Here is a 27,760-nt window from a genome sequence, read left to right as displayed (position 1 = left end):
TCTCACTGATCAGCAGTGACTGGAATTCATCTGCAGCCAGCAGCGACCTGGCGCTCAGACAGGAAGTCAAGTGGGTGTCTGGTCCAAACTTAGCTCAGTGGACAAGGCATCCCGATGCCTGGCCGGTTACCAACCGCTTTCTGCTGACAGCAATGTGTGGCTGTAATGATGCCCCGTATTTTCCTACTTCGCCTTTAGTCTCGGTTTATTTCACTTTGTTACCTCGCAAAAATTTCTTTGCATGTTGAGGAAAGAAGGAAAAAGCAATCCCACCTTCTTTTGATTAAGTGCTTGCTAATAACCTCATTGTTGCTTTTAGAACTAAACCAGTTCTCTGTTGGTATTAGCAAACATGAGTCACGAGGAAAAATATTAAAAGCACAACAGTTTTATGGCCCCAGGGAGACAGACCAACATTAATATGTGATATGCAAATAAACTTGTATCATCCGGGTATTCAATATTATATATATCTTACATCTTCCAGAACTAAATACTTGTGTTGGTCTTCATGGCAGAAAGGTCACTATTGGTTACTCAGAACATAAAGTAATAAATGATCTTGTTATATAGTTGTGATAGCAAGAATAACTTTATATTTCTGTAACACTTCCTTCAGTTGATCTCCAAGCACTTTACAAATAATTGTGTTTCTTGATATCCTGGTAATATAATTTATTCCTTTTTATTTGCATGATTTGAAGTTTCCTGAGGCCTGTAGAGAAAAATAACTGTGCTCCTAAACAGACACTGCAATTTTCACCTACGTAAAACCCACAACTGAAGTATAACCTGCTGGTCCCCAGCAGGAGGATTTTTTGCAGGTGCCTGTCAGCAGAGGAGATGTTACACAGGCTCTGCTCCACTTTCTTGTTCCCCAGTACTGATTTATTCCCTGGCACGCTGCAGCAAGCTGTTTTGAAGCATATCTGAAAATTATGTGAGGTCGCAGACAAGTAGTTTATCCCTCCAGTAATGATTACATTTGGTGCTATTGACAGTCACACCAAAGGCTCATGCGGACAAAATAAATCACTCCTTTCCTCCTTCCAGTTAGAAAAGTCATTCCTGCAGAGTCTCTTGTTATTTAAAAGAAATCAGCTTACAATGCTGTGCTTGTTCAGGGTGTAGTAAACAATAAATAGCTGCAATTCCTGTGCACATATTTTTCTTCTTGCTTGCCTCTGTGCTACCCTTCCCACCATTATCCCTACCGAATGTTTAACAGTATGATGCCCAGAGCAATGTGGAAAAGTGCAGACAGGTTTCTTTCTAATGCCACCATTCTTCCCCTCTTGGCATGGAGCATCGCTGTTACTGAAGGGAGCTCTCAGCTAGCATGGTCTTCTTTCATCTGCTGCTGCAGGCATCACATGTAGCCATGACTACAGGAACAGTCTCAAGAGTAAGACATGGCAACTCCCCTTAGACATCAGAAAGAATCTTTATACATGCAGAGGAGCACATGGTAGTCTCCCTCCTGAGGAGCCCTGAGTCAAGGGGCTGAAGGTGGGTTTCACATTATGGTCACTTGAAGCCAAACCAGTTGCCTCAGCCTTTACAGCACTGTGTGGACGGGCAAGCATGTCTTCATGTCCCACTTGTCCCTTCTCCAAGTGCCACTCTGTCCCAGAAGCTGGGAGAGCAGATGCTGTTTACCATTGACTTCTTGTGCTGAATTAGCAAAGAACATGGCAAGCTCCTTATTCCTTTGCCATGGTGGCCACAGATGACCACAGCTGAGGATGATGAGGAGGTGGCATGTAAATGTGATTGCACCAGTGCAGCACTTCCCAACAGCAGCAGGATCCCATCAGCTGTGTGTACATCCATTGGCAGCAAGGACCCAAGCAGTGGGTCTGTAGAGCAAGGCATTTGGTGCTGAGGAGCTGGTGCCTGCATTATACACATTTCTGGGGGTTTTGTTATCACTGGCTACCTCCAGTCTCATTCCTTGGAGTGAAGACCCACTGATGCTTACCTGGTCTGACTCTGCTCTCAGCTAAAACACAGGTACACCCACATGAGCATGGCCTCTCGGCTAGACCACATAGGTGTAACCTAAGTGTTCCAAAAAGCTTTATCCATGGACAGGCCCCCCTTTCTTTCAGAACCTTTCTATTAATAAAGCAGCTAATAGTTCCCTGTCTCTCAGTGGTAGGCAAGAGGTTGATTGTACAGCACTTGGAAAGTTCAGAAGCACTGCAGAGTGCATGCTATATAATGAGTATTTTACAGCTAAATGTATTACATTTTTTTTTATTTATTAATGATGTTAATCAATATTAACCTGCTGTCCACTAGGGTATTATTATAACATCAGAATGCACAACCCACTGCCTCCATCAGTACTTAAAATGTGATTATGTGGAGGCTAAGAAAATTAGATAGTGCAGTAGATAGACCTCACGTTTTTTTCTTCCAAAACAAAGAGGTATCAATGGGCCTGTTCATTATTTTGGGTTATAATTTGCTACTGATGCTTAAGAAAAAATGCGTATTTGAATTTCAGCCCCATTAACTTCTGTGTGCGCACACAAGCTTGTGTGCATTTGTATGATAATAACATTTGTAATACTGTCAAATAATATTACATATTTAAAAAAGCCCAAACATTGTCTCAGAGGAATTATTAACTTCAGAATACAGCACATCTTTTTTTGGCTTCCAGTCCTGTTTTTCCTCTGGTAATTATGTTGAATAATATATGATTTTTTATTGCAAACTGTGCAGTAGGGATTACAAGATACACTGCACATCTAAGATAACGTGACTGTCAGAACCTTAACTATTATATTCCCTTTTGAGTTTACTTCTTACTTTTAATTGAGCAACATTTATTGTTATATTAAAATTGATTTGTGCGGGTCTTAATCTTTCGTAAGTATTCAGACTTAATGAATCAATTTTTTATTATTCTATTGTTACATAAAGTGGCTATGGCTAGGTCAATTGGTTAAAAGAAACAGAGATCACATTTAAGAAGTTAGTTTCCTAAGTATGAACTTCTGTGTATCTGGATTTACGAAGTTCAATGCTGATTAATCTTTCAGATATATTCCATTATATATATATATATACAGTTTTATATATATTTATATATATACACACATAAATGTGTATGTATATCACTGGGTGGAGACCTCATAGCAGCTTTCCAGTATCTGAAGGGGGCCTACAGGGATGCTGGTGAGGGACTATTCATTAGGGACTGTAGTGATAGGACAAGGGGTAACAGGTTGAAACTTAAACATTGGAGGTTTAGATTGGATATAAGGAAGAAATTCTTTACTGTGAGGGTGGTGAGGTACTGGAATGGGTTGTTCAGGGAGGTAGTGAATGCTCCATCCCTGGCAGTGTTCAAGACCAGGTTGGATGAAGCCTTGGGTGACATGGTTTAGTGTGAGGTGTCCCTGTGCATGGCAGGGGGTTGGAACTAGATGATCTTAAGGTCCTTTCCAACCCTAACTATTCTATGATTCTATGTGAATGAAATCATCTATGTAAGTAAATTCATGAGTCCTAATACTGATCAACAGGCGGTCTTTCTGTCTGATTATTAACAATCCAGTTAAGCCAGTTATTGCTATTACATATTGGTTTGATAAGCTTAAAGGAGAGTATGTTTAAAGGAAAAAATATTCAGACAGTGATGTAATCACAAATTATAGTCAAAGCTTGTTAGATCAAAACTTGATCTGATGTTTCCTGTCTGCCATTTCTTTCTTCTCTCTCCTGTGGACAGATCATACAGGAAAAGATGCTCAGGGGGCTGGAGCCCTCCGTTCTATGAAGAGAGGCTGAGAGAGCTGGGCTTATTCAGCCTGGAGAAGGTTCAGGGGAGACCTTAGGGCAGCTTTCCAGTATCTGAAGGGGGGGCTACAAGGAATCTGGCGAGGGACTTTATATAAGGACATGTAGTGACAGGACAAGGACAACTGACAAAGGGTAGATTTCGATTAGATATTAGGGAGAAATTCTTTACTGTGAGGGTAGTGAGGCACTGGAGCAGGTTGACCAGAGAAGCTGTGAATGCCCCACCCCTGGAAGTGTTCAAAGCCAGACTGGATGGGGCTTTGAGCAACCTGGTCTAATGGAAGGTGCCTAACGAAAGGGGGTTGGAACTAGATGATCTTAAGGTCCTTTCCAACCCTAACTATTCTATGATTCTGTGATTCTATGAAAAAGAGCAAAAAACTGTAAAAAGAAAAAACCCTTTGAAGCTATTACTACTTTTACGCTTTCAAGTGCTTGAATTTCACAACTAAACTCAGTCTCTTTAAACAGAAGTTTTTGTAATGATGTTTCTAAGATTCAAAAGATGAAGAATAAGAAATAAAAAACCTTCTGCTTTACTTAGTGGCAGCATTTCCCCTCATTATTCATTATCACAAGGTTTGGGTGTTTCAGTCATTGCAGCATGGAGTAATTTGAGCACAGACCAGAACCTGTTGGTGTCCTAGGGGAAAGCAGGAGCGGCAGGGCTGGGCTCTGTGCCTGGCTGGGCTCAGCTCCTACCACCCTCTCTTCTGCTGCTGCCCCAGCACTAACCAAGCTGCCTCACAACAGGGCTGTTGGGTGTTGTCCGAGGCTTTCTGCATGATGGGAATCCAGTCAACACGAAACCATCATGATTGTATTTTAAACAAGACTGGAAATGGTCACAGCAGGACTGCATTTTACACCCATGGCTACTCCTCAGTGGGAGGATAGCTTGTCAAGGTCAAGGGATTGCTTGATGGGACTATGCCAACTCTAGCTCTCAAAAAGTTAGAAATTCACATCTGTGACTTGCTTTGGGGGATAGATGTACTTAGGGTCATTGTGGTCTGGCGATGCCATCTGAGAGCTGAGAGCGTTTTATTCTTGAAACGTTATTCACAGTGTGCAGTTTTATGTTGATTTGGTGAGTGCCTTGGTAGTTTCTGAATCCTAGGCCAGGTTGTGAAATATACGTGTATATTGGCCATATGTCAGCATATATGCATATATATGCATGCATGTATGTATATCAGGAGCTGCTTGCTGTGAGATTTGTCACAGATCTCTAGGCACAGGTGGGATTCAAAGAAAACTGTTCTAACCAAGAATCTGCTCAGACTGTTTGAAGCAACTACGTTAACAGGACCTCTTTGCATCAGGTCTCAGCCTCTGCACATACAACGTGAAAAAACAGTGAGTTTAACTCCCCTGAGTTTATCTAAAATATGGAAATTTTGTCATAATTATGGGAGACATGTTTTGGTCGACTGTTTTGACTCGGCCAATAAACAGTAACTAAATAGTCTGCTTGGAGAGGTTTGGAATAAAACTAGGAAAGTTTGTTTTGGAAACACTGACATGTAGTTCCTAAAACACTATATGCTCCCTGGAACCGGGGTGCTCCTGACTGAAGACTGGCATTCTTCTTGGTTACATCGCAGTTGAAGAGCAACCGTTTCAGTCTGCACGTAAGGGGTTTCTGGCACCATAATCACATTTCCATGTGCCGTCCTGTGGATCAGACATCCCAGAGTTCCTGGGAACTGGCATCCCTCATGAAGTTTGGTCTGCACTGATGTGGAAATTCCAGGAATACAACATCTGGGAATCTTTTCTATGCTCCCCAAAGCACAGCATTTTCAAGAGATTACTCTAGGTCATTTTGCTTGGCCTGATCGCGCCTTGGGCCACCCTGCCTGCCCAGCCATCTGAAAGCAAGGCTCGTCTGTGGTTCTGTATGGGAGTCTTGCCAGTTTTGGAGATCTTACCACTTATAAAGCAATGAAATCATTTCAGATATTTGATACCTAACAACTTCAGCATCAGTGCCCTCATTAACACCATGGATAGATTTGGCCAAGTACTGGAGAGTTCAGTGCTCATTATATAACATGACAATTCTGATGACCTGAAAGGAGGGCTTGTTACATGTGATAGTACTCTAAGAAACTACAAAATCTTTACTTGTGCATTCAGGTTCCCCTGTCATCAATGTGTCTGTATCATTTCACATGTGAAATAACACATTAAGACGTTATTAGTGGATATGACAATCTGTCTTACTTTCCTCTGGGGACTAGATAATGGTTTATGGATATATTAACCCTTTTGATTTTGGCATCTGTTATAACATGATGGATGTGTGGCATACAACAATGTTTTTTGCTTGCTCAGATGTTTTGAATAAAAAGAGATAAACCCACATAGAATGTGTCTGTCTTGAGAGTTCATCTCCAGCCTGGCCATGTTCTTTGTTTTTGGGGCAGTGTGGGTTTGGGGATTAATAATTGCAGAGATGCTAAAGCTTCTGGCAGGTAAGGGAACACATGGGAATGCACTAGTTCTGAGACTGCGGTCAGGCAATAACATATCTTGTAGACTATCTAACACTGTACCTAGATGGCATACAAATTACTTGACAAATATATTATTTAGTGAAGGTGCTGAATCCCAGTGCTCCTCCCATTGCCAAAAGCTAATATACTATTTTTAAAGAACAAAATTCAGTCAGAGTTCTGTTGATTTTATGTCATGCAGAGACTGGATATATCTTTTATCCTCCATTCTGCTCCATGCTACTTTTGTTGATATCGTTGACACGTTGACATGGTTTAGAAGTGGACATGGCAGTCCTGGCATAATGGTTGTATTTGATGATCTTAAAGGTCTTTTCCAACCTAGCTGATTCTGTGATTCACGCTTCTTGTTATATGAGTTCACTATGTATTAAATTTCTTTGTGTCACTGCAATGCTGTGTAACAAGAAGAAAGTAAGGAACTGGTAACTAAAAGTCTTCACATTAAGCTATGCTACTTGCCTTCCAGGTGGATTTTGATGGTAAGCCTGACTCCTTGTTCTTCAGTGATGGGCAACGAAGAATAGACTTTGTTTTAGTGTATGAAGATGAAAGTAAAAAAATGACTCATAAGAGGAGTGATCGTAAAAAGCAAAAGGTAAGTTATTTTCTGTATAAATCTAACTGATTTGTTGGGTGTTAGAGCAGAAAGGACAGTGCCCTCACCCAGAATAGCAATTGCATTGCCATGTCTTTGGAGTACTCTTGGGAGCTGGGAGACTGAAGCCCATCAAACTGAGCAGGGAAAAGAAGTGAACTCAAGCCAGTAGGTTGCTGGGTAAACAGGCAGAGTGTTGCACACACTGTCTGACAGAGTGTGCTGTGTGACCTCAGAGCATCTTCCTGAGAGTGAACACTTAGGAGATGTGCACAGTAAAATGCTGGTATCAGGTTCCTAGTTAGAATTGGACACAAGATAAATCTGTCTAGGGCAGCTTTCTGTACCCACAGTGATTGAATTAGGCCCTTAATCAACTTCAGTATTAAAATCATGGTATTCAGAGAAGCCAGAGTAGGAGGCAACTGATCAGATGCTCCAGATTGCAGTTATGAGCATAGCTACTGACATTCTACCCAAAAAAGTACCTAAGTAATTTATGGGAAATAATTGTATGGCATTTTGCCACCAGAATTCCTCCCTCTATCACTCCTTCCCTTGAAACTTCAACAACTTGCTCTTCCTGGGAACCTTGCAAAAGATTTCCGACTCACGCCAGTGCCTACTGTATTCAAGGCCAGGTTGGATGGAGTCTTAGGTGACATGGCTTAGTGTGTGGTGTCCCTGCCTATGGCGGGGGGCTTGAAACTGCATGATCTTAAGGTCCTTTCCAACTCTAACTATTCTATGATTTTATGATTCTACTTGGTGCTTCTTAGCAACCACGAACAACAATCATAGGTTATTTTATCTATTATTTTTAATTACTCCAGTGGACTATATTCATTATGTCACCAAGGCCAGGTTGGATGAAGCCTTGGGTGATATGGTTTAGTGTGAGGTGTCCCTGCCCATGGCAGGAGGGTTGGAACTAGATAATCTTAAGGTCATTTCCAACCCTAACTATTCTATGATTCTAAAACCAAGCTCATCCATGCCACTGAGCAGTTTCAATTTTGAACTGCCTGAGAAATATCTGTCTATGGGATTGTAGTTCCCCTGGCATCTGCACTCTCCCATCCACCTGCTTCCTTCTCTGCTATAGCAACTCTGAATGTGCAGTAGCAGCCAATGGTATCACTGAAAGCATCTTATATACAAATAGGCATTTGCAGTTCAGAAAGAGAAAAATAGGAGTAAAAAGGCCTTTAATGAAGTTGGTTGATATTCATTATGCAGTGTTGGCATTGGCAATAACAGGGTAGCCATAAGGAATGTTGTTAGTAGGGTTTAAGAGAGTCCTGCAGTGAGTGGATGTTGCATTATCCCTGATCACAAGATCAGCAATAAAAAATAATTGGAAGACATAATTAGAAACAAAAAGCTGCCCCTTTGGAAACAATTGGTTTTATCAATTAGCATTTGGCATTTATGTTTGCAATATATGACCATTGCCCAAATGTACTTAAAAATATAATGAGTGACTTTTCCAGACAGTGATGGAAATTAAATGTGAGCCATAGTGTAGTATTTTTAGTGCAACATTAATGTTAGGACATTACCAGAATGAAATCATGAGTAATTACACCTGGAGATTGTGGGTAATGCACTGGATGCTTGCAAAAAATAAAGAGCTTGCTTCCATAGGTCTCAATCCTACAAAGATCTGCAGCCACACTGAATCTGTGGTGTGCTGAGGAGGCAGTCTACCTACATGCAAAAATGTAAGAATGAGAGTATATGTGTATATGTAAGAATAAGAGTTCTACCCTTGTGACCAAATACAACCAAAATGAGAAGTATTCCCGTTTACTATCAGCTTTAAATCCTTTATACATCACTGTCTGTCTCTGTTCAATGACGAACTGAAAATGCCAGATTTTATAAGCAGTATTTTGTGTAATTCAAGGTGCTTAGGCTTAAAAGCCTAAATAGGTTCTTTGCTCATGCTACTCTGTTTTTGACTCCCCTGGCATTTTTATAGAGCTATTACCCAGAGCATTATGGTTCACAGAATTTGGAATCTCCAGCTTATTAATAATAGCAGATCCAGATGTGTTCTCATAGGGTGAAATCCTCACCTCATTGAGGTCAGCAGCAATGTCTCCACTGGCCATGTGCAATGTTGCAGGTCTGTGAAACGTAGGGATCAGCAGTGTAGTCACTGGAACAAACTCCTTCAGATGCACGCTGCACCCCACCTGGTTGCATGACATGGAAGTTGGGGCTGAGCTTGAGTTGTTAGTGGACAACTATAGATCTATGTTTCTGATGTGAAAAGTTCGCATGCTGGACTGGGTGGTTTTGTGTGATATCAGGAGTGAAGAGTTCCCAGATACTTACTGAATTCAGTCAGAAGGATTTGAAAATCAGACCTCAGCCAAGTTATCCTCTGTAGGGCACAGATCCATCTGTTCTTCTGCAGCAAGAGAAGAATCAGGTCCTAGGACCATCATTGCATTCAATTTGAATGGCTTTCTGTCCTTTTTCAGAAGAATTGCTTGAGTGTAACTGAGAAAATGACCCAGCATTAATTTATATGAATTAGTGGTATTCTTGGGAAAACCTCTCAGAGTACAGAAGGAATTAACTAAAAACATGGGGCTGATTTGGACAGAAGGATAAAGAATATGGAATTTTGAAGCTCTTATAGATGCACAGTGGTGCTGTGCTTCCCTCTTTATCATGTTTCCAAAATCTGTTTTAAAGGAGACAAAATCAGACTAAAGAAATGGCATCCTCATGGAAGTTTCACAGATACAGTTCACATGTACAACTTAATTCCAACTCCAAACCTTTGTAAGTTGGTATGCAATTAATTTTGCAAGCAGTAGCAAAAATCGAACTGTCAGAAGCATATTCCAGAAATTGCATTGCAAGCAATTAGAATTCCTACTCAAAGTATGGTTTTTAAACCTACAATTTATGTGCCCTATTTGTCAGGGTAGGTTACCATCAGGACAGAAATTAAATATAACCAGACTTCCCAGGAATGCTCCAAAATGACAGTTCTATCTGTTGGGGTCTGCAAGGAGCTCATTGTTGAAAGTTAAAGGATCAGTGTCAGAAAGATGGTTTCAAAGTAAATCGATGCAGAATGTCATTCTAGTCCATCTGCTTCCCCCCAGCAGAAACAGTCAGAAAGACCATCAGTAAATTAAGCAGGAGTGTAGGCAAAACTTCCATTTCCAGGCATGAAATAATTTGTGCTTCACAAAAATAGATTTTATTTTTTGTTTCAAATTAAATGAAAACTATAATTCACAGAAAATATTACCCACTTCTAACTACTGTTTTACAGAGAGCTTCAGCAGGGTTAGAGGAGTTTGTCTTCATAAGCAAACAATGAACAGTTCCTGCTTCCAGACTTGCTTAGTTTAGATAACCAACAACAACAAAAACTTGGATAACTTTTCACAAGCTAATTTTACTTTTCCCAGTGTTTAGCATGTGTCATACCTGTGGTGAGAGAACAATACTTGCATTTACAGAGAAGAAGGGTACCTCGGTGCCATTTTATGTGGTGGTTTGAGGCAGTAGAGGATGGCAGGCTTTACATGCCTGTGGTATGCTCAGTCAACATACCCGGGAAGTCTGATAACAACCAAGAAAAGGACCTTTAGCACTGGGTGGAGGGCAATCACACCTACCCTGGTGTCTACTGGATGAACTGGTTTTGAAGCAGGAACTCACTGAAATAAAATCTCTGTTCCTGAGGCAACCCATGCCGCGGAAAGGACTCAGTCAGAGACCAATATGATCAGACAAAAAGCCATTTATTGCAAAGCATTAACTCCTTATATACTATTGCTTACACACACCTACAGCAATTTGGCATATCATGTTTGGATACTTGTCTTGAAGACCCTTACTGACTAACATATAGTTGGTTAAGCACAGGTGTGAGAACTTGACCTCGAACGCTTGCCAGCAGTCCACAGTTCTCATCAGTCAGTGAATTCCAGCTTCTTCTTATCTTGCTTGCTTAGGCTTCCTCGGGCCTCCCACGGCCTTGCTTTATCCCTCGGAGTTATTCAGAGCTCATGTACCAAATATCCATTCTCCTGTGAGAACACTGTCTCCACAACCCCAAAACTGAATTTTGCTTCTTTGCCTATTGGATAAAAGGGAAAATGACAGAAGTCAAATGGAAGGAGGGAGTTACTCTGACGTTGTTGCATACATCCATAGGACCAGAAATGGTCTTTCCAAACAGGGTGACTAGAAGCCACTGCTGAGAGCAGGGCTAGACTGCAGTATTGCCAGTGCTGTGTGGTCATGAATCAGGTTTCAGAAAATCATGAGGCTGCTTAAAATCAGAGGATATCTCAGAAAATATGTACTTTGAGTTCGTTGGGTTTACTTTTTTTGTGTTGGCCTTTATAGCATATTTTACTTCACATTTTGTTATTTCCTGATGCTGACAGCTGTGACTTTCAGGAGAGCTTTCAAAGATGAACAAAGAAACCATGAGACTTGGTAGCTAACGTTGATACAGCGATCCTCTCCACTCCCTTTAGTTGATAGCCATGAGGGAGGCTTTGGGCTCCATGCTCTTTCTCTTCTTGACTGTGATTTATCTGTTGCCTGTCAGGTAACGCAGAGGTGGATATTCAAGCACTCCTTCCTTGTTAGGAGTTTTCTTCTGAAGTCATGCAGATGTTGTTGTAGGGAACTTTTCTGTTTGCACAAAAGAAACTAAAGATATGAGTGGGCATCCTCCTGTCACTTTTGTCAATCAGAGCAAGTGCTCCCTAACATTTAAGCAACACAGAGAAAAGAACTGCTAGTGGTCTGCTACCAGTTTCCAGACTCACAATCTTGTTACTCTCCTCAGGGTGGGAAGACACCAGACGTTGAAAGCACTATGGTGAAAAAGCAGCTTGCAAGAGCTAACCCTCCTACATGCCTGTAATACTTGGAATTTACTTACACTATGCTTTCACTTCTTTAATCATAGAATCATAGAATAGTTAGGGTTGGAAAGGACCTTGAGATCATCCAGTTCCCAATCCTCTGCCATGGGTAGGTCCCTCAGGGGTTGGTGCTGGGACCAGTGCTGTTTAATATTTTCATCAACGACCTGGATGAGGGAACTGAGTGTACCCTCAGCAAGTTCGCTGATGACACTAAACTGGGAGGAGTGGCTGACACACCAGAAGGCTGTGTTGCCATTCAGCGAGACCTGGACAGGCTGGAGAGTTGGGCAGGGAGAAACTTGATGAAATTCAACAAGAGCAAGTGTAGAGTCTTGCATCTGGGGAAGAACAACCCCATGTACCAGTACAGGTTGGGGGTTGACCTGCTGGAAAGCAGTGAAGGGGAAAGGGACCTGGGGGTCCTGGTGGACAGGAGGATGACCATGAGCCAGCAATGTGCCCTTGTGGCCAAGAAGGCAAATGGCATCCTAGGGTGCATTAGAAAGGCTGTGGTTAGTAGGGCAAGAGAGGTTCTCCTCCCCCTCTACTCTGCCTTGGTGAGGCCGCATCTGGAATATTGCATCCAGTTCTGGGCCCCTCAGTTCAAGAAGGACAGGGAATTGCTTGAAAGAGTCCAGCGCAGAGCCACAAAGATGATGAAGGGAGTGGAACACCTCCCTTATGAGGAGAGGTTGAGGGAGCTGGGTCTCTTTAGCTTGGAGAAGAGGAGACTGAGGGGTGACCTCATCAGTGTTTACAAATATGTAAAGGGTGGGTGTCAGGATGATGGAGCTAGGCTTTTTTCAGTGATATCCAGTGATAGGACAAGGGACAATGGGTGTAAACTGGAGCATAGGAGGTTCCACGTTAACATCAGGAAGAACTTCTTTACTGTAAGAGTGACAGAGCACTGGAACAGGTTGCCCATGGGGGTTGTGGAGTCTCCTACATTGGAGATATTCAAGGCCCGTCTGGACAAGTTCCTGTGTGATGTACTCTAGGTTACCCTGCTCTTGCAGGGGAGTTGGACTAGATGATCTTTTGAGGTCCTTTCCAACCCTTGGGATTCTGTGATTCTGCAAACCATGTCACCCAAGGCTCTGTCCAACCTGGCCTTGAACACTGCCAGGGATGGAGCATTCACAACTTCCCTGGCCAACCCATTCCAGTGCCTCACCACCCTCACAGTAAAGAATTTCTTCCTTATATCCAATCTAAACCTCCACCGTTTAAGTTTCAACCCGTTACCCCTTGTCTATCACTACAGTCCCTAATGAATAGTCCCTCACCAGCATCCCTGTAGGCCTCCTTCAGATACTGGAAGGCTGCTATGAGGTCTCCATGCAGCCTTCTCTTCTCCAGGCTGAACAGCCCCAACTTTCTCAGCCTCTCTTCATATGGAAGGTGCTCCAGTCCCCTGATCATCCTCGTGGCCTCCTCTGGACTTGTTCCAACAGTTCCATGTCCTTTTTATGTTGAGGACACCAGAACTGCACACAATACTCCAAGTGAGGTCTCACGAGAGCAGAGTAGAGAGGCAGGATCACCTCCTTCAACCTGCTGGTCACACTGCTTTTCATGCAGCCCAGGATACAGTTGCTTTCTGGGCTGTGAGTGCACACTGAAGCTGGATCATGTTCATTTTCTCATTGACCAACACCCCCAAGTCCTTCTCCCAGGGCTGCTCTGAATCTCTTCTCTGCACAACCTGTAGCTGAGCCTGGGATTGCTCCCACCCAGATGTAGGACCTTGCGCTTGGCATGGTTAAACTTCATGAGGTTGGCATCAGCCCACCTCACAAGTGTGTCAAGGTCCCTCTGGATGGCATTCCTTGCCTCCAGCGTATCAACCGAACCACACAGCTTGGTGTCATCAGCAAACTTGCTGAGGGCACACTCAATCCCATTGTCCATGTCAGCGACAAAGATATTAAACAAGACCGGTCCCAACACCGATCCCTGAGGGTTGCCGGACATTGAGCCCTTGACCACAACTCTTTGTGTGCGGCCATCCGGCCAGTTCTTTACCCACCGAGTGGTCCATCTATCAAATTGATGACACTCCAATTTAGACGCAAGGATGTCGTGTGGGACAGTGTCGAACGCTTTGCACAAGTCCAGGTAGATGACACCAACTGCTCTACCCCTGTCCATCAGTTCCATAGCCCCATCATAGAAGGCCACCAAATTGGTCAGGCAGGATTTACCCTAGTGAAGCCATGCTGGCTGTCACCAAGCACATTTCTCTTTTTCATGTGCCCTAGCATGCCTTCCAGGAGAATCTGCTCCCAGATTTTGCCAGGCACAGAGGTGAGACTGACTGGTCTGTAATTCCCCGAGTCATCAATTTTCCCCTTCTTGAAAATGGGGGTTATATTTCCCTTTTTCCAGTCATTGGGAACTTCACCTGACTGCCATGATTTTTCAAATATGATGGCTTTGCAACTTCATTCACCAGCTCCTTCAGGACCCGCGGATGGATTTCATCAGGTCCCATGGACTTGTGTATGTTCAGGTTTTTAAGATGATCTTGAACCAGATCCTCTCCTACAGTGGGCTCAAGGTCTTCATTCTCACAGTCCCTGCGTCTGCCTTCCAAGACTTGGGTTTAAGATTGTATGTGCTTATGCATCCTGTAGTGTCTTTGTTGACTGGCTAGCCATTCAGTCATCAAAATCTGTGAGGCTGAGATCAGCAGCATTACCATGATCACATTACCATTACAGCTTAGCCTTACAGGTTGCTGAGCAAAATGCCAGATACTGAAATAAAGCTGGGACAGTCTCTACCTTCCAGCCTAATAAGCTATCATATCCTTATGCTGTATTCCCCAGCCAATGCAAAACCACTATAGACTCCTCTGGGTAAAAGCCTGGCTCCTCCATAGATCATCATACACATAATTCAATCATTTATATAAAACAGCAAAGCCCCTAATTAGCAAAGCCTCCCAGGGGCTTTGTTCCCCAGTACTTGCATTAATGCATTATTAGAAACCTTAATATTGTCAACATTCCTCTAAGATTTTGAGGGAAAATTAATTTGGGTAACGCCTTGCTATAATAAATTATTAAAGCAATCTGAATTATAAGATGAAAAAAAAGTCAGTATTAGACTTCTGTAAATGAGAATTGCCCTGCTTTGTGCTATCTAAGAAGAAATGAAGCAGGTCCATAGCCTTCTGCCTTTTTTATTTGCTGAAACAAAGGAGAGCTTAGGTTGAATTATTTTCATGATTCAGTAGCACTCACCTTACAAAACAAATCATGTTAATATGGAAGAAGCAAAAATGTAGGATGAAAAGGCAGAAATAGTGGTGTAGACAAACAATTCTTGTCTTGTGTGCTATATATATTAATGATCTGGTAAGGGGATTGAGTTATGATATAACAAAAATTGCAGAGGAAATCAGTACATAGTTTATTCAGAAGCTAAGACAACTGTGAACCTTTTGTCTTTGAAGGAGAAAGGAGAGCACTATTACCTATGACATTTGAAAAATGAAAGGAAATATGTTTCTGCAAGGAAAAAGCTCATTAACATTTGGGATTCTAAGTTAGCGCTGTTAGTACAAGGAAGAGACTTAGATGTCACAGGAAACAGCTGTATTGTGTCCTCTTCAAGCTCAGCTACCATCAGAATTCTGTAGAAAATATTAGGTATATATAAGTGTACATATTACACATATATATACACAATATTATGTACACAATGAAAAAATATGAAGAGCATGATACCATCACCAATAGCAAGTGGATTAATGGGACATGGAGAGACACCTCCATGAAGATCCCAATCAAAGTTTGGGATTGTGGTTTTCTCTTGGCAGAACAGAGGAATAAGGAGAAATGTAGAAAATATTGATGAAAGAAGAAAACAGATTGGAAGATTTGTCTCTTCCTGTCCCTAACTCAAGCAGGAGGTGATATTCACTGGAGTAAAAAAGCAGAAAGTCTAAAACAGATTTGGAAAGTACCTTTTAACAAAATAAGAAATTAGTCACTCATGACCATTGCCACATGCAGGTGCTGCAGTTGAGAACGAAGTAAGTTTAGAAGGGGTAGGCTGTTTATATTATTGTTCAGTTTTATGTTTATTCATTCCAAGATTTGCTAGAGTTTTTGGGAAAAATAGTTTTTATCTGCATTGGGGACTTGCAGCAGCCTTTAAACATCAAAGAACTGGATGAAACTTGTGTGGGGATACAACTGACCTGTTCTTGTGGGATTCCTGATGATTTTTGCCTTTTTTTGCTGAAGCATTACCCACCTAGAGTGAGTGGGTCTTGGGTGTAGTCCTGAAGATCATTTTCCATGTATCTACCAAAGTTTCTAAGACTTTATGCAAAGGGTCATTCATTGACCCAGGTTCTCCACAGTAGCAACAGGCCTGCATCTTAAGCACAGATCTTAAGGCAGTTAGTCTGACTATAGAGAACCAGGTGACAGAAAACATTGGATCATTCTCCTTTTAAGTTCCTTTAGTGGTAGGTGCAGAATCCATTAAGCACAGGGCATAGAAACAACAAAAATATAGGTCAGTGGAATGAAAGCAATCTGTAAGAAAGTAGTATCACCCACTCACTCCTAGAACCTCACTGCATGCCTAACCTACCCTGGTACCGTAGTTCACACATAAAACCATCAGTTCCCAGTGTATTAATGTCATCTCCTTTGGCAAACTGCTCACAGAAGCCCCTTTCCCAGCCCAAGCCGCCTGCAGGTGCTCTCTGCTAACCCATGCTGCTACTTTGACATGCAGCCAGTAGGCCAGGGAGAGCTGGCCACCCTTGACTTTCATAAACATCTCTTTGCAGAACTCTCCAGTTGATGCAGATGGCTTTCAAATTGGATTAGTCCATATGAGGTTTTAACATTTCTTGTTCATGCTTTATGGTGTTGTGTATTTTGAGGGGAGAGGGGCTGCTTTTGTGTGGCTTTTGGGGGAGGCCATGTGTGTGGAGAAGTAAATTCAAGATTGCTAAGATATTTCAGATATTTTTGTAACTCACTACCTGCCAAGTACTAGTAACTGTGAAGTGAAATTAAAATGATCCATGAATTTCCTGTTTAGTGAGGAAAACTTGTCATATCCTTCAGGAGACTTTAAATGCTTGTAGAATAACACCACTGACTCTTCAAGTGCCATAGCTCTCGACTGCTTCCTTGGGGATGCTTATTCATAGATTAAAATGTAGAAGGCTACTACAATTTGAACCATTGTGTGAACTCATATGGTTATTGTGAAAGAAGAATAAAGTTACAGGTCGCTGGGTCAAAAGTGGTATGAAAGCCCTTGAGATGAAGACTTTCTAAAGGACAGATTAATGCAGGGAGGGAGGCTGCCATCGGAAGTTCGATTAGAGACTAAAGATGAAGGAGATCACAAGTTTCAGGGTAATTGCTCTCAAAATTCAAAATTTGGGGCACATTTTTACATCTGTAATATACCAGAAACTAAGAGGGTGAATCCTCTGTCGTTGCATTTGAGGACAATGTTGCATATGGGCAATGTTGCATACCAGACAAAAACACCCGATCAGGATCAGTAGGTAAGCCTGTACCTATCAGCACAGTAGCTGTCAAGTGGGCTATAGAGATAATGACCCAATGTTTTCTTTGGGAGGCAATTCCATTCTTCTATGCATGCATATTTGTGAAACTTGGAACAGATGTTTTATGGTGTTCAATACCTTTTAACAGAGGAAGAGACAAGTGTATGAATCAAACCTGATAAACAACGGCTTGCAACTTGAAGCAACGAGATCGGTGAGTGCTCTTCCCTATGTGAACAGCCGTATCGGAGAGAAAAGCTGCCTCTATGGGAATAAGGAAACTGAATATATGAATTTACTGTAATGTTTCTCTTCTCAGGAGAAAAAGAATGAACCTCTCTTTCCATCAGTAGTGCCTCTGTGATCTGATGTTAAATCTTTTAAACTTTGTGTCTGTTCCTTCCTCTGCAAAATAAAAGATGGGAAGCTGGGAGATTACTTGGAATTGTGTTTGTTGGATGGGAGATTGTGTTTGTTCAGCACTTGGAAGCACTGGCTGTACTCTGAGGTTCTCCCCCTGTTCTGGCCATGTAGGACATGTGGGAAGCCAGTGGGTGTGCGGGGCAGAATGCCCCTACCAGAAGAGCAATGCAGGGCACCTACACGTGACCCTGCTCTTTGCAAGGCCTGGCACCATGCAAGTGATTGAAACTATCATGCTTTGTGTATTTTTGGGCTGCAATGCTGCCTGCGGGCAGTTCAAGAGTGCTGTGATAATTCACAGCAGCTGCTGGATCTGCTGTCTCTTGCAGGAAGGGTTAGAGGCCCTCAAAGCCCCTTTCCTTCCTGCCCTGCAGGGTTGCAGTGCTCCATCTGGGTCTCCCCATCCCAGACAATCATTTCCAGTCTAACTTTGTTCTTGTTTGGCAGTCTACAGTGAGCTCCAGAAAAGGTCATTTTGCCCCTTCCTCCTAAATTAGACTCAGAATCTATGGCGTCATGGTATTTATTTGGTTTCTGCAGTGCACATCAAGGATGCAGTCTTCCTCTTCACATTCATAAGTTAACCTCTTACTGGAAGTCTGATGTGGCTCTCTTGCTGTACTTACATGTCACTATATTTATGTGTTGCAGTTTTCAGTAGTTCTGCCATGGTCATGTCTGAAAAACTTTTGAAACTGGAAGTTTCCCCAGGCTAGATCAGATATCCGACTGATGTTCCAGAGCCAGTGAGCTATGTAATGTAATTTCAAGTGGCTGAGACTCGGTAATGCAAGGCGTCAATAGAAGTTCTGCAGGCGATGTGCAGACAGGAGATGAGTGGCTGTCGATGTTCCCACTGCGTACTGGCGCTGGTTCACGCATGCAACTGGGATCAAAGTGCCCCATGCAGTCTTTCTCAGCAGTCTTAGCTGATTTCCCTTTCCCTCTCTCCATTCTCACTATGAAGCTGAGAACTGGGTTGCCCAGGAGCATCCATGTGTGCGTAGACTGCTTCCATCAAGTCACATCACGTTGGGTTTGTACTTAAGCTGCTGGGGAAACAGTGACAGCTCTAAACCCAGAGCTGCCATGCCAGGCTATATGAACCCATATGGAGGAAGCATTGTTACTCTTAAATTGCTTTGTAAAATACTTTGCAGATATGTAAAAAATACATTAAAGTAACATTTAGCTGTCTTTTTTAATATATCTTTATAAGTCTCTATATGCCCGAGGGTTGCCACCTCGTGTTAGTGCTTTTACAGAGGTCAGTGGCATATTTGCTAAGACAGACAATGAATGCAACTTTAAGTTGGTCTTCTGTGAGCTGTAAGGGAATGGCAATTTTGGATAGTTTAAAAAGTGTTCTGAAAAGTCCTTTGCTTTCATTTTGTTGAACAAGGATTTTTAATATTCTTTCATTCCAGGTTTTGGATGAAAAACTTATTTTTGTGAAAGTGCATGCACCTTGGGAAGTGCTGTGCACATATGCTGAGGTTCTGCACATCAAATTGCCCCTGCAACCCAATGACCTGAAAACCCGAGACTCAGCTTTCAACTGGTTTAGCAGACTCTTCAGAGTGGATGAAAATATCATCAAACCTGAGCAAGAGTTCTTCACTGCCCCTTTTCGAAAGGAGCTTTTGTCCAACTTTTATGTCCAAGACAAAGACACATTTTTCAATCCTGCAACTAGAAGCCGAATTGTAAGTCCATGGTGTGTTTGTAGAATTTGATCATAAAAAGAAAAGATTCGTTTAATCAAATCAGTGCAATTACCTTCATGAAAGCATCCTGAAATTTATAAGTATTTGGGATGCAGTAGTCATGTGTCATTTATGAGTCAGCCTGGACAATCCAGAATGAAAATATACCTTACATTTATTCCATTTCTGTTCCACCTGAATCTAAAGGAGGAATTTGAATGGTTTATGTTCCCCATGCAATTAATTTTGTTAGCACTGCTTACCCTCTCCTAACCTGATTATATGTTGAGACAGCTATAGCTGTGATCCCTTTCAAGTTGCAAGAGACACAAAAATTGTTTATCAATTTCAGGTTCATTTTATCCTGTCCCGTGTGGAATATGCAACCAAAAACAATGTGAAAAAGTTTGGCATTAACAAATTACTGGACACTGGAATCTACAAAGCAGCATTTCCCCTTCATGATGTAAGTCCAGTGCTTGAAACTAAAATGTATTTTGAAATGGAGATCTGAACTATATCTTTGGGGTTTATATTGAAAAACAGAAGCACTATTGATTGCTTTACTCCTTGACTGGTCATTATATCCACATAGTTGAGTAAGACAGAGTTTGGCTGAAGAGATTTTCTTTCAAAGCACTGTTGGTTAAAAATGTAGCTCCATAACTGAAAAAACAATATATTTCATTTAGGAGCTGTTAAACTTGTATTCTGTGGGAGATGTAGTTCAGTAAAGTGCCTGGCCTGAGTAATAATTCCCATGGCGCAGTCTCATCAGTTCTAAATCAATTTTAACATTGTCCCTTTTTTTAGTACTCATTTTTCCAGTATTAAAGTTCCTATCAAATATCAACATTGTTAATAAAGATGTAGACTACAAATCTCATTTTAGGATGTGTGACAGTCTCACACAGCGAGAAACACTCCCACAGTGCCCAAACGTTGCAACGTATGTGCAGGGAGACTCAGGTTTCTACTGGCTGTGTGCAGGTAGTCCAGTACCTCACAGATGATGTCAGAGTCATGCAGAGAGAGTCTTAACAAGGTTGGATTTCACCAGGCAGTATTAAGAAATCCAGCTTTTGTAACTACACTTCTGACACTTTAAAAAGTGTCACATCTCGTTTCAAGAAGAAAATGATACTGAAAATGTTTGTGGATACAAAGGCTACCAATAGAACAGAAAAAGAAAACTAAGGGAAAAAGAAATCAGATTTCAGAGTATTTGCCTGAGGAAAAACTCCATCTTAAGCTGCAAATGGGATACAGCAAGCAAAGACTGGGGGCTTTCTGCATTGTATCTATTATACACCCACACCCCACACACTTCCTCCCATGAAAGCCACCAGTTGTGTTCGAGGTGTGTTCTGTTGTGAAGACATGGAGAACATGGCAGGTCAGGAATGGAAGCTGCTCCAGCTGTTTGGACTAGGCTTAAAATATTCAGGAGGCCTATGTGGATTTCAAGGAAATCTTTAAGGCAGAATCAAGACAAATCATGTTTCTTGTAAATAACCCGAAGCTTTACAGGATAGAATTAATACCATTCATGAGCATCCGTTTTAAGGTTTCCTTTTCAAGATTAAAAACCTGCCTTGCGGGCTACTTCCATGGGGAATTTGGGCTCAGTGTGACTAGTAATTATTGACTGTCTGTTTTTACAATTACAATTATATATCATGGCTCCTCTGAAAATCAAGATTAGACGATAGATTTCTGTCACTTGTCTTGTTGCATCAGAGATACAGAATGGAAAATTCCCTCAAATAAAACAGGCTTTATTGAAATAGATTTTCAAATAACCTAGTAAAAACCACAAGTATTATCTCAATCTGAACTCGCTTTTAAAATTAAAACAGAGACTAGAAGCCCTGGATTTATCCCTCAGACTTTCCAGCCTTTGTTCCAGTACAGTATTATTTTGAAGCAAAGGATGTTAGCATGCTAAAGCTACTTAAAATCCATTTTAATTTAGTCCTGTTCTCTAATTAGAATGGATCCTTTTCTGTTTTCTATTCCTAAGTGCCAAGACATTGACATGTGCTTAGATTTGATTTAATGGTGAGTCTCTGTTATTTTCAGCTCACATACATAAAGCGTTTGCTTTAGCTTTTGTTGCCTTTCTGACCTTCTATCCTGAAATCTGGTGCTTTTCCAGGGCCACCTTCCTGCTCCTTTTCCTGTCTTGCAGCAGATTAGACTAAAAGGCTACTCCAAGCTCTGGCTTCATGGCCAGAGCCATAGGGTCTGCTGAGATGAGAGCTGATCTGTGCTGGTTACATTAATGGTATCTTCTCATGCTTTTTCCGTTTTGCAGTCTAGTTTTAGGCACCTGTCAGCCGATCCCAACTGCCCAAGTGAACGATACCTTCTGTACAGAGAATGGGCTCATCCCAAAAACATTTTCAAACTGCAGCCCCTGGATTTCATCAGGTTGGTGTGATTGAGGCTGGAGTAATGAACTAGGAATTTACTTCACAGGTCTGGTTTTGGGGATGTCAAAGAGACACAGCTCAGTTCTGAGGGCAGATCCGTGCACCTATATCAACTTATGCACAGGAGCATACTTTGAACTTGGTTTCATGATAAGCCACTTCCTGAAAAAGCAGACAGTTAAAATTTTTCTTTGCAAGGTATGCTTTTCCTCTCCTTTCCCTTTCCACACCCCCCCCCCCTTATCCTCTTATAAAAGCATTAAAGTGGTGATAGAAATACCCAGCTGCAATACTGCAATCCCAAAGTTCGAACCGGAGTAATATGACAGTATGAGTTGGTACAAAATGTATGAAGTGAAGAGCCATTTGAAACAGAAATGTGAATTTACTTGCAATTCAGGAAAAAAAACCCAAACCTTTCCCCTCCACAGGAAATACTACGGAGAGAAAATTGGAATCTACTTTGCTTGGCTGGGCTTTTATACTAACATGCTGATCATCGCTGCGATTGTAGGAGTTGGCTGTTTTCTGTATGGATGCCTGACAAAGGACAACTGCACATGGAGGTACCTGATCAGGACTTTTTTAATATCCCATGCAATTTTGATCAGTCACCTACAGAGGGGAACTGTGCAGGGTTTGTGAGATGCTGCATAATGAAAGAGGCAAAATGAAAGGGTCTAAAAACAACAGTTCTGGATTTGAAAGTAAAGACATAAAATATGAGAAGAGTAATGGATGTCCATGGACCATTAGAGTGACAGACATCTGAGAGTTTGCAATTTCCTCATTTTATTTATATTTTGCACTAGGTTCACCATACCTAGTATAGAAACACAAAGAAAGGAGTGACAATCAGAAGCTGTAACAACATTTTCACTGTAGTCATTCTAGAAAGAGGTATCCAAAGACCTTGGTAAAACCCCCCAAAATTTCTTTGCTCTATTTTGAGGGAAGAATAGAGAATGAGCAAGCACGGGGGGCCTCATCTGCCTAGGATGTATTAGGAGATGATGCATAGCCCTCATCAGTATATGACAAATTCAACTGTGGCACAATGACCTTGAGGTCATCATTGTGCTAAATCATCTACAGACCATCACACTGTATACACTCTTCTGGAATGGTGTTTATCTTTAGGAAACATGTGGAAGGGCTGTTCCAGAGCTCCACTCCTCTGGCTAATGGAGTATAAACCCATTTAGCCTTATGCCAGTATTATCATTTAGTTAAATAATTTGTCTCCCTTCCTGGTGTTTACTTTACTGATGTATTTATAGAAAGTAATTACATCACCTTTCAGCCTCCACCATACTAGGTTAGCATGTACTAGTTAGATGGCAATTCTTTTGCCATCTCTTAAGAAACAAATTTTCCATTCTTTGAATTGCCCTAGCAGCCCCCTCTGCACATTTTCCAATCTGATCCTTTGTAGAAGACCACAAGGACTAGGTAGCTAATTTGGTTCTGCAGCTATTCCGTGCTCTGGTAGGCAGTGTTCCTTTCCTTCTCCCCTTGGACATGCTATGGTAGCACGTGTGAGCATGCAAGTGTGAGTTTCCTGTTAAAGTGTGAGGTCTTTGAAGAGTGGTTTTAGTTTTGATGTGAGCAGTTTTGAGAATTACTACCATGTACGAGGGATGGAAATCATTTTCCTCTTATGTCATCCATTTTTGAAATTAAGATTAAGAATGGAAATGGGGATGTATTGCCAGGCTGGGGTGGGGAATTCCTGAGAGCAGATGACTGGTACATTATTTCTCAATTCCCTGAGATTATTGTGCTCTCCTTGTGTGCAACAAAAGGACTAAAGAATTTAGTGTTGGTAAGTGACTGACTAGTTTTGTTTTTAGCCAGGAAGTATGTGATCCCAACATAGGAGGTAAAATCATAATGTGCCCTCAGTGTGATAAAGTATGTACCTACTGGAACCTCACCATCACTTGTGAATCATCCAAGGTAACTACATTTACAGCTTATAGACACACTATTGTACTTTAGTTGCACTTTCTCTAGTTACTGCATATAAAAAGAAGCTGTTACTCCACTAATGTCCTGCAGAATTGCTTGAAATATTCAAATAATTGTTCCTTTTCATAGAATGACTGAACTTGGGAAAGTAAAAACAACATCAATTTCTCCAATTTGATCTAAGATGAAACAAATTGTTGGTTTGTTTGGGTTTTTTTATTCCACAAAAATTTGATGCAGGACTACAGTGGGTTTTTAATTGAAACACTTTGGTTTCATTTGGAGATACTTCTTCATTTTGGGGAGGGGAAATTCAATTCCTAAAGTCTTGATTCAGTAGCTGTGGATCAGTTTTGCTAAGGAAATGTTTAAAGCATGTTTTGACATTTCTAAATTCTGCCCCTTCCCTCCCCAAAGATGTTGTCTGGATCCATGCCTTGAATTTAACCTGTGTTATCAAGGAGGAGATGGGAACAAGGAGGTGTTGTTCTTGGCCATGATAGAAGCTCTGACACAGCCATATCCCGTTAGCCGTGGAGGAGGCTAACCTCACTAGAGGAACCTCACTTTCTTTCTCCATTACCTCATTTCACTAGGCTAATGTTAGCCTTTTGTTATTCCTTTCCATAGGTTCAGTCACTCTCAAAACTGCAATTTTTCTGCTATTTGCCAAACATATTTTGTCCAGCTTTAATGTCTTGCTTCAATGCATTGAAAGGGTAAAAGAAATAAGAATACAGGGAAAAGGCTATGATGGCAAGAAAAGGCAAATTGTGATCACAGAGGTATCTCATCACAATGTGTTTTCACTAACTAGCTTGATTTGTTGTTATCCTGCTCATGAAAAACAGATGTGTCCATTGCCTTTTTGTGGGTGTTATTAAAAATACATAACTCTATACTGAGTTCCCAGATCAGAAGCACTGTTTTTTCTCTTCCTATGCAACAGATGGGAGGAAGCCTGAAAGCACACCATTTTACTATCCTCTTGCTGCATATTTGGCTTATATATTTAATTCTGGGCTTTGCATTTAATTTCCTTAATTTATTGTGGAGTAGTGTACATTGACAGAAACTGAGGAAACACAATCAATAAAGGTTGTTTATTAAGCTACATAAAAGCTAAAACTCGACATGTTCAGTAGGCAGCTTGTGTCCCGGGTTAGTGTAGAAGAAAAAGAAAGGTTAATTATATTTTAAACCTTTTTTCTTTTCCATTTTTCCAGAAACTCTGTATATTTGATAGCTTTGGAACACTGGTGTTTGCAGTATTTATGGGAATATGGGGTAAGTCGATTTCAACAACTGTGGTTTGTCATCTAATTTTGGCCAAGCCTCCAGCATCAGCCAAGAAAACACAGATAAATTTGAAACAACTTTATTTTCCAGCACTCAGGAATTCAGCAGTAGGTAGTTCTATGTCGCAGAAGACAGACACATTCACAGGAACTCCCTTTCAGCATCATAAGAAACCAAAGAATTGTAGAACTTAACGTTGGTCTTTCAGTGCTTGTTTTGTTTCGTCTGACTTGGAGGAAAGTCCAGGAGAAATAGTTAGAGCTGCCTCATGTTCATGCAGCAGGAGCCAGCCACATGCTTAACTATATCTGGCAGAGGAGCTGTTATTTTTCTGAAGAGCTTTGGAGCTGCCTGTGCCTATTAACAGCTGTGAGGCTGCACAAGGCAATTGGAAAATAGTCATTTATTGCATTTCCCAGGAAATTTGTTCCTCCTGTCTTTATTTAAGAAACTGACTGTAAAAAGTGTAACTGGTGGTTATAAAGCACTAGATGTGTCTTTTAGCAGAGAAAATGTATCTGAAACCAGGATGTTTCCCGTGGGTGAAACCATGTGGTGCTGTATTCAAGGCATTAGGCAAGGTTCATGTTCCCAGAAATGCCTTTATTTGTTCATATTAGCAACTTTGTCAGCTGGCCTTTATCGCACTGTCTTATCCAGAAATACCAAAGTAAGTTCGGTGTTAGGTCTGTACAAAGAATACTTTGAATAAAATAACTCATATAACATTTCAAACTCATATGTATGCTGACAAGAATACATAATTTACTTTCTTTGCAAAATACATCTTATCTTTATTATCCTATGATCCTAGAATCCTAGAATAGTTTGGGTTGGAAGGGACCTTGGAGGTCATCTACTCCAACATCCCCTAAAGGGCTTCAAATAGTTACTGATTTAAAGAAATGTAAGATGAAACATATAGTGCCAAAAGAAGACTTCTTTAAAATACATGCTAAAATCAAAATACCAGCAGGAAATACTCTATATAAAACTAAATTGGAAGTTTGATACTAATGTAATCTTCTCCTGTTGTATAAATAGTTAATTTATTTGCAATTTGCTTTTTAATTAAAATTGTGTTTCCTGTTTTGAAGAATGGTTTCAAGATTAATAATCACAAAGTTAAGATGCATGGTTATAGTGATGGCTGCAAGGTCTGTTAGTATTCTTGTCATAAGTTCACTGTATGAAGAGGTGAATTGCATTACAAATCCAGTCAAATTCAGATATTCAGTCAAAATTGTACCGAATCCAAATGACCCGTGGTCATGGTGCAATTCCAGCTGTAATTTCCACCTTCCTCTAATACTTTTGTAGACCTCCTGGTCCAAAACAATTAAAATATTAGTAAATTTTTAGATATATTATTGCATAATTATCATCAATGCACGTTTAGTAATGTCTTCTTTTTTAGTGTATTCCCTTCAAAGATCTTAAAGCAACATAAAACACCAGGGAATCTCATCTCAGGCATTCATGCTGTACCTTTTTGCTCTGGAACAACACTTCTACCACCTGTCCCATGATGGTATGACTAGATGAGCTGCTTCCACTTCACCTGATGCCATCACTGATCCCATCACTGACCAAGATCAGCTAAACAAATAAATGGTTTCCAGCATAGGCATTTTTTTTCAGTCCTTGCTGTCACAGTTTCAGATGCAGAATACCTGGGCCACACTGAGTGGCAGTGGTGAGGAACACGTGAAAGGGGACACCACAGATTACCAGCATGAGATGAAATTACTGCTCTGATCCCCTGATTCTGAAATGTCACTTGTTTCCACTGTTAAAAAACCCCACTGGTTGAGGGAAAAAGGAAAATGTCAAATCCAGCAGCAGCTCCTTCCCTGTTCTGAATGATGCAGCTTGGCTGCTGGCTGATTTTGGCTAGTAGAAGTTTTCTTTGTACTGGAGCTGAAGGCTGTCCCTATGTTATGTGTCCTTCGTCCACTGTTAGCAGAAAGGCTGTCACAGAAGGAGGCCCTGCATTTCTGGGGTCTCCAGCAGCAGCTGGATTTGCAACTGGGGCAAACCATTTTATCTTCCTGTGGTTTGGGCTGGGCAGCAGTTAGAGGTTTATGGGAGACTAATCTTGCTCTGCAGGAGAAGGCAGATGTGATCTTATGGCCCATTGCTTGGAATGGCCTTTATGCTGCTAAGCATGAAGTAGCTGAGAAGTCCTCGTGAAAGAGGCCTGTGAATAATCTGGGGAGGAGAGTTTCCTGGGGTTCTGCCTGTGTGTAGATGCCAAGGTCATCTCACAGCCCAGCCCATGGAATTTTCTGGTTTTTATATTCTTCAGTTTGGGGCTTTTTGGAAATAAAAGTATTTTGGAAATAACTTTTAATGTTTGGAAATGTAACTTCATGCCATTGATGTTTCATCATTCAGGATGAAGTCCAAACACCACTTTTAGGGTTAATTACTCCCAGAGAATGAGCACTAACTCCTGGAGTTAGTGCTGCAGAGCCACACCACTGATCTGAGGATGCACTGTCTTCAGTAACAGAG

The 27,760-nt window shown here is 41.3% G+C and overlaps 1 protein-coding gene across 1 annotated transcript in view; it reads left to right on the top strand.

The window, feature by feature from the left end:
• ANO6 (anoctamin 6) overlaps window positions 1–27,760 on the top strand; it is a 72,008-nt gene that overhangs the window by 20,922 nt on the left and 23,326 nt on the right. The window contains exons 3-10 of the mRNA XM_034062905.1: window positions 6,808–6,936; window positions 17,558–17,623; window positions 19,260–19,538; window positions 19,891–20,004; window positions 21,856–21,971; window positions 22,405–22,539; window positions 23,827–23,932; window positions 25,171–25,231. Of these exons, the coding sequence (XP_033918796.1) occupies window positions 6,808–6,936; window positions 17,558–17,623; window positions 19,260–19,538; window positions 19,891–20,004; window positions 21,856–21,971; window positions 22,405–22,539; window positions 23,827–23,932; window positions 25,171–25,231 (1,006 nt within the window). The remainder of the gene's footprint in view (window positions 1–6,807; window positions 6,937–17,557; window positions 17,624–19,259; window positions 19,539–19,890; window positions 20,005–21,855; window positions 21,972–22,404; window positions 22,540–23,826; window positions 23,933–25,170; window positions 25,232–27,760) is intronic.

This window comes from Melopsittacus undulatus, chromosome 5, assembly GCF_012275295.1.
Source record: "Melopsittacus undulatus isolate bMelUnd1 chromosome 5, bMelUnd1.mat.Z, whole genome shotgun sequence".
NCBI lineage: Eukaryota > Metazoa > Chordata > Aves > Psittaciformes > Psittaculidae > Melopsittacus > Melopsittacus undulatus.
This window is presented reverse-complemented; position numbering and strand designations above follow the sequence as displayed.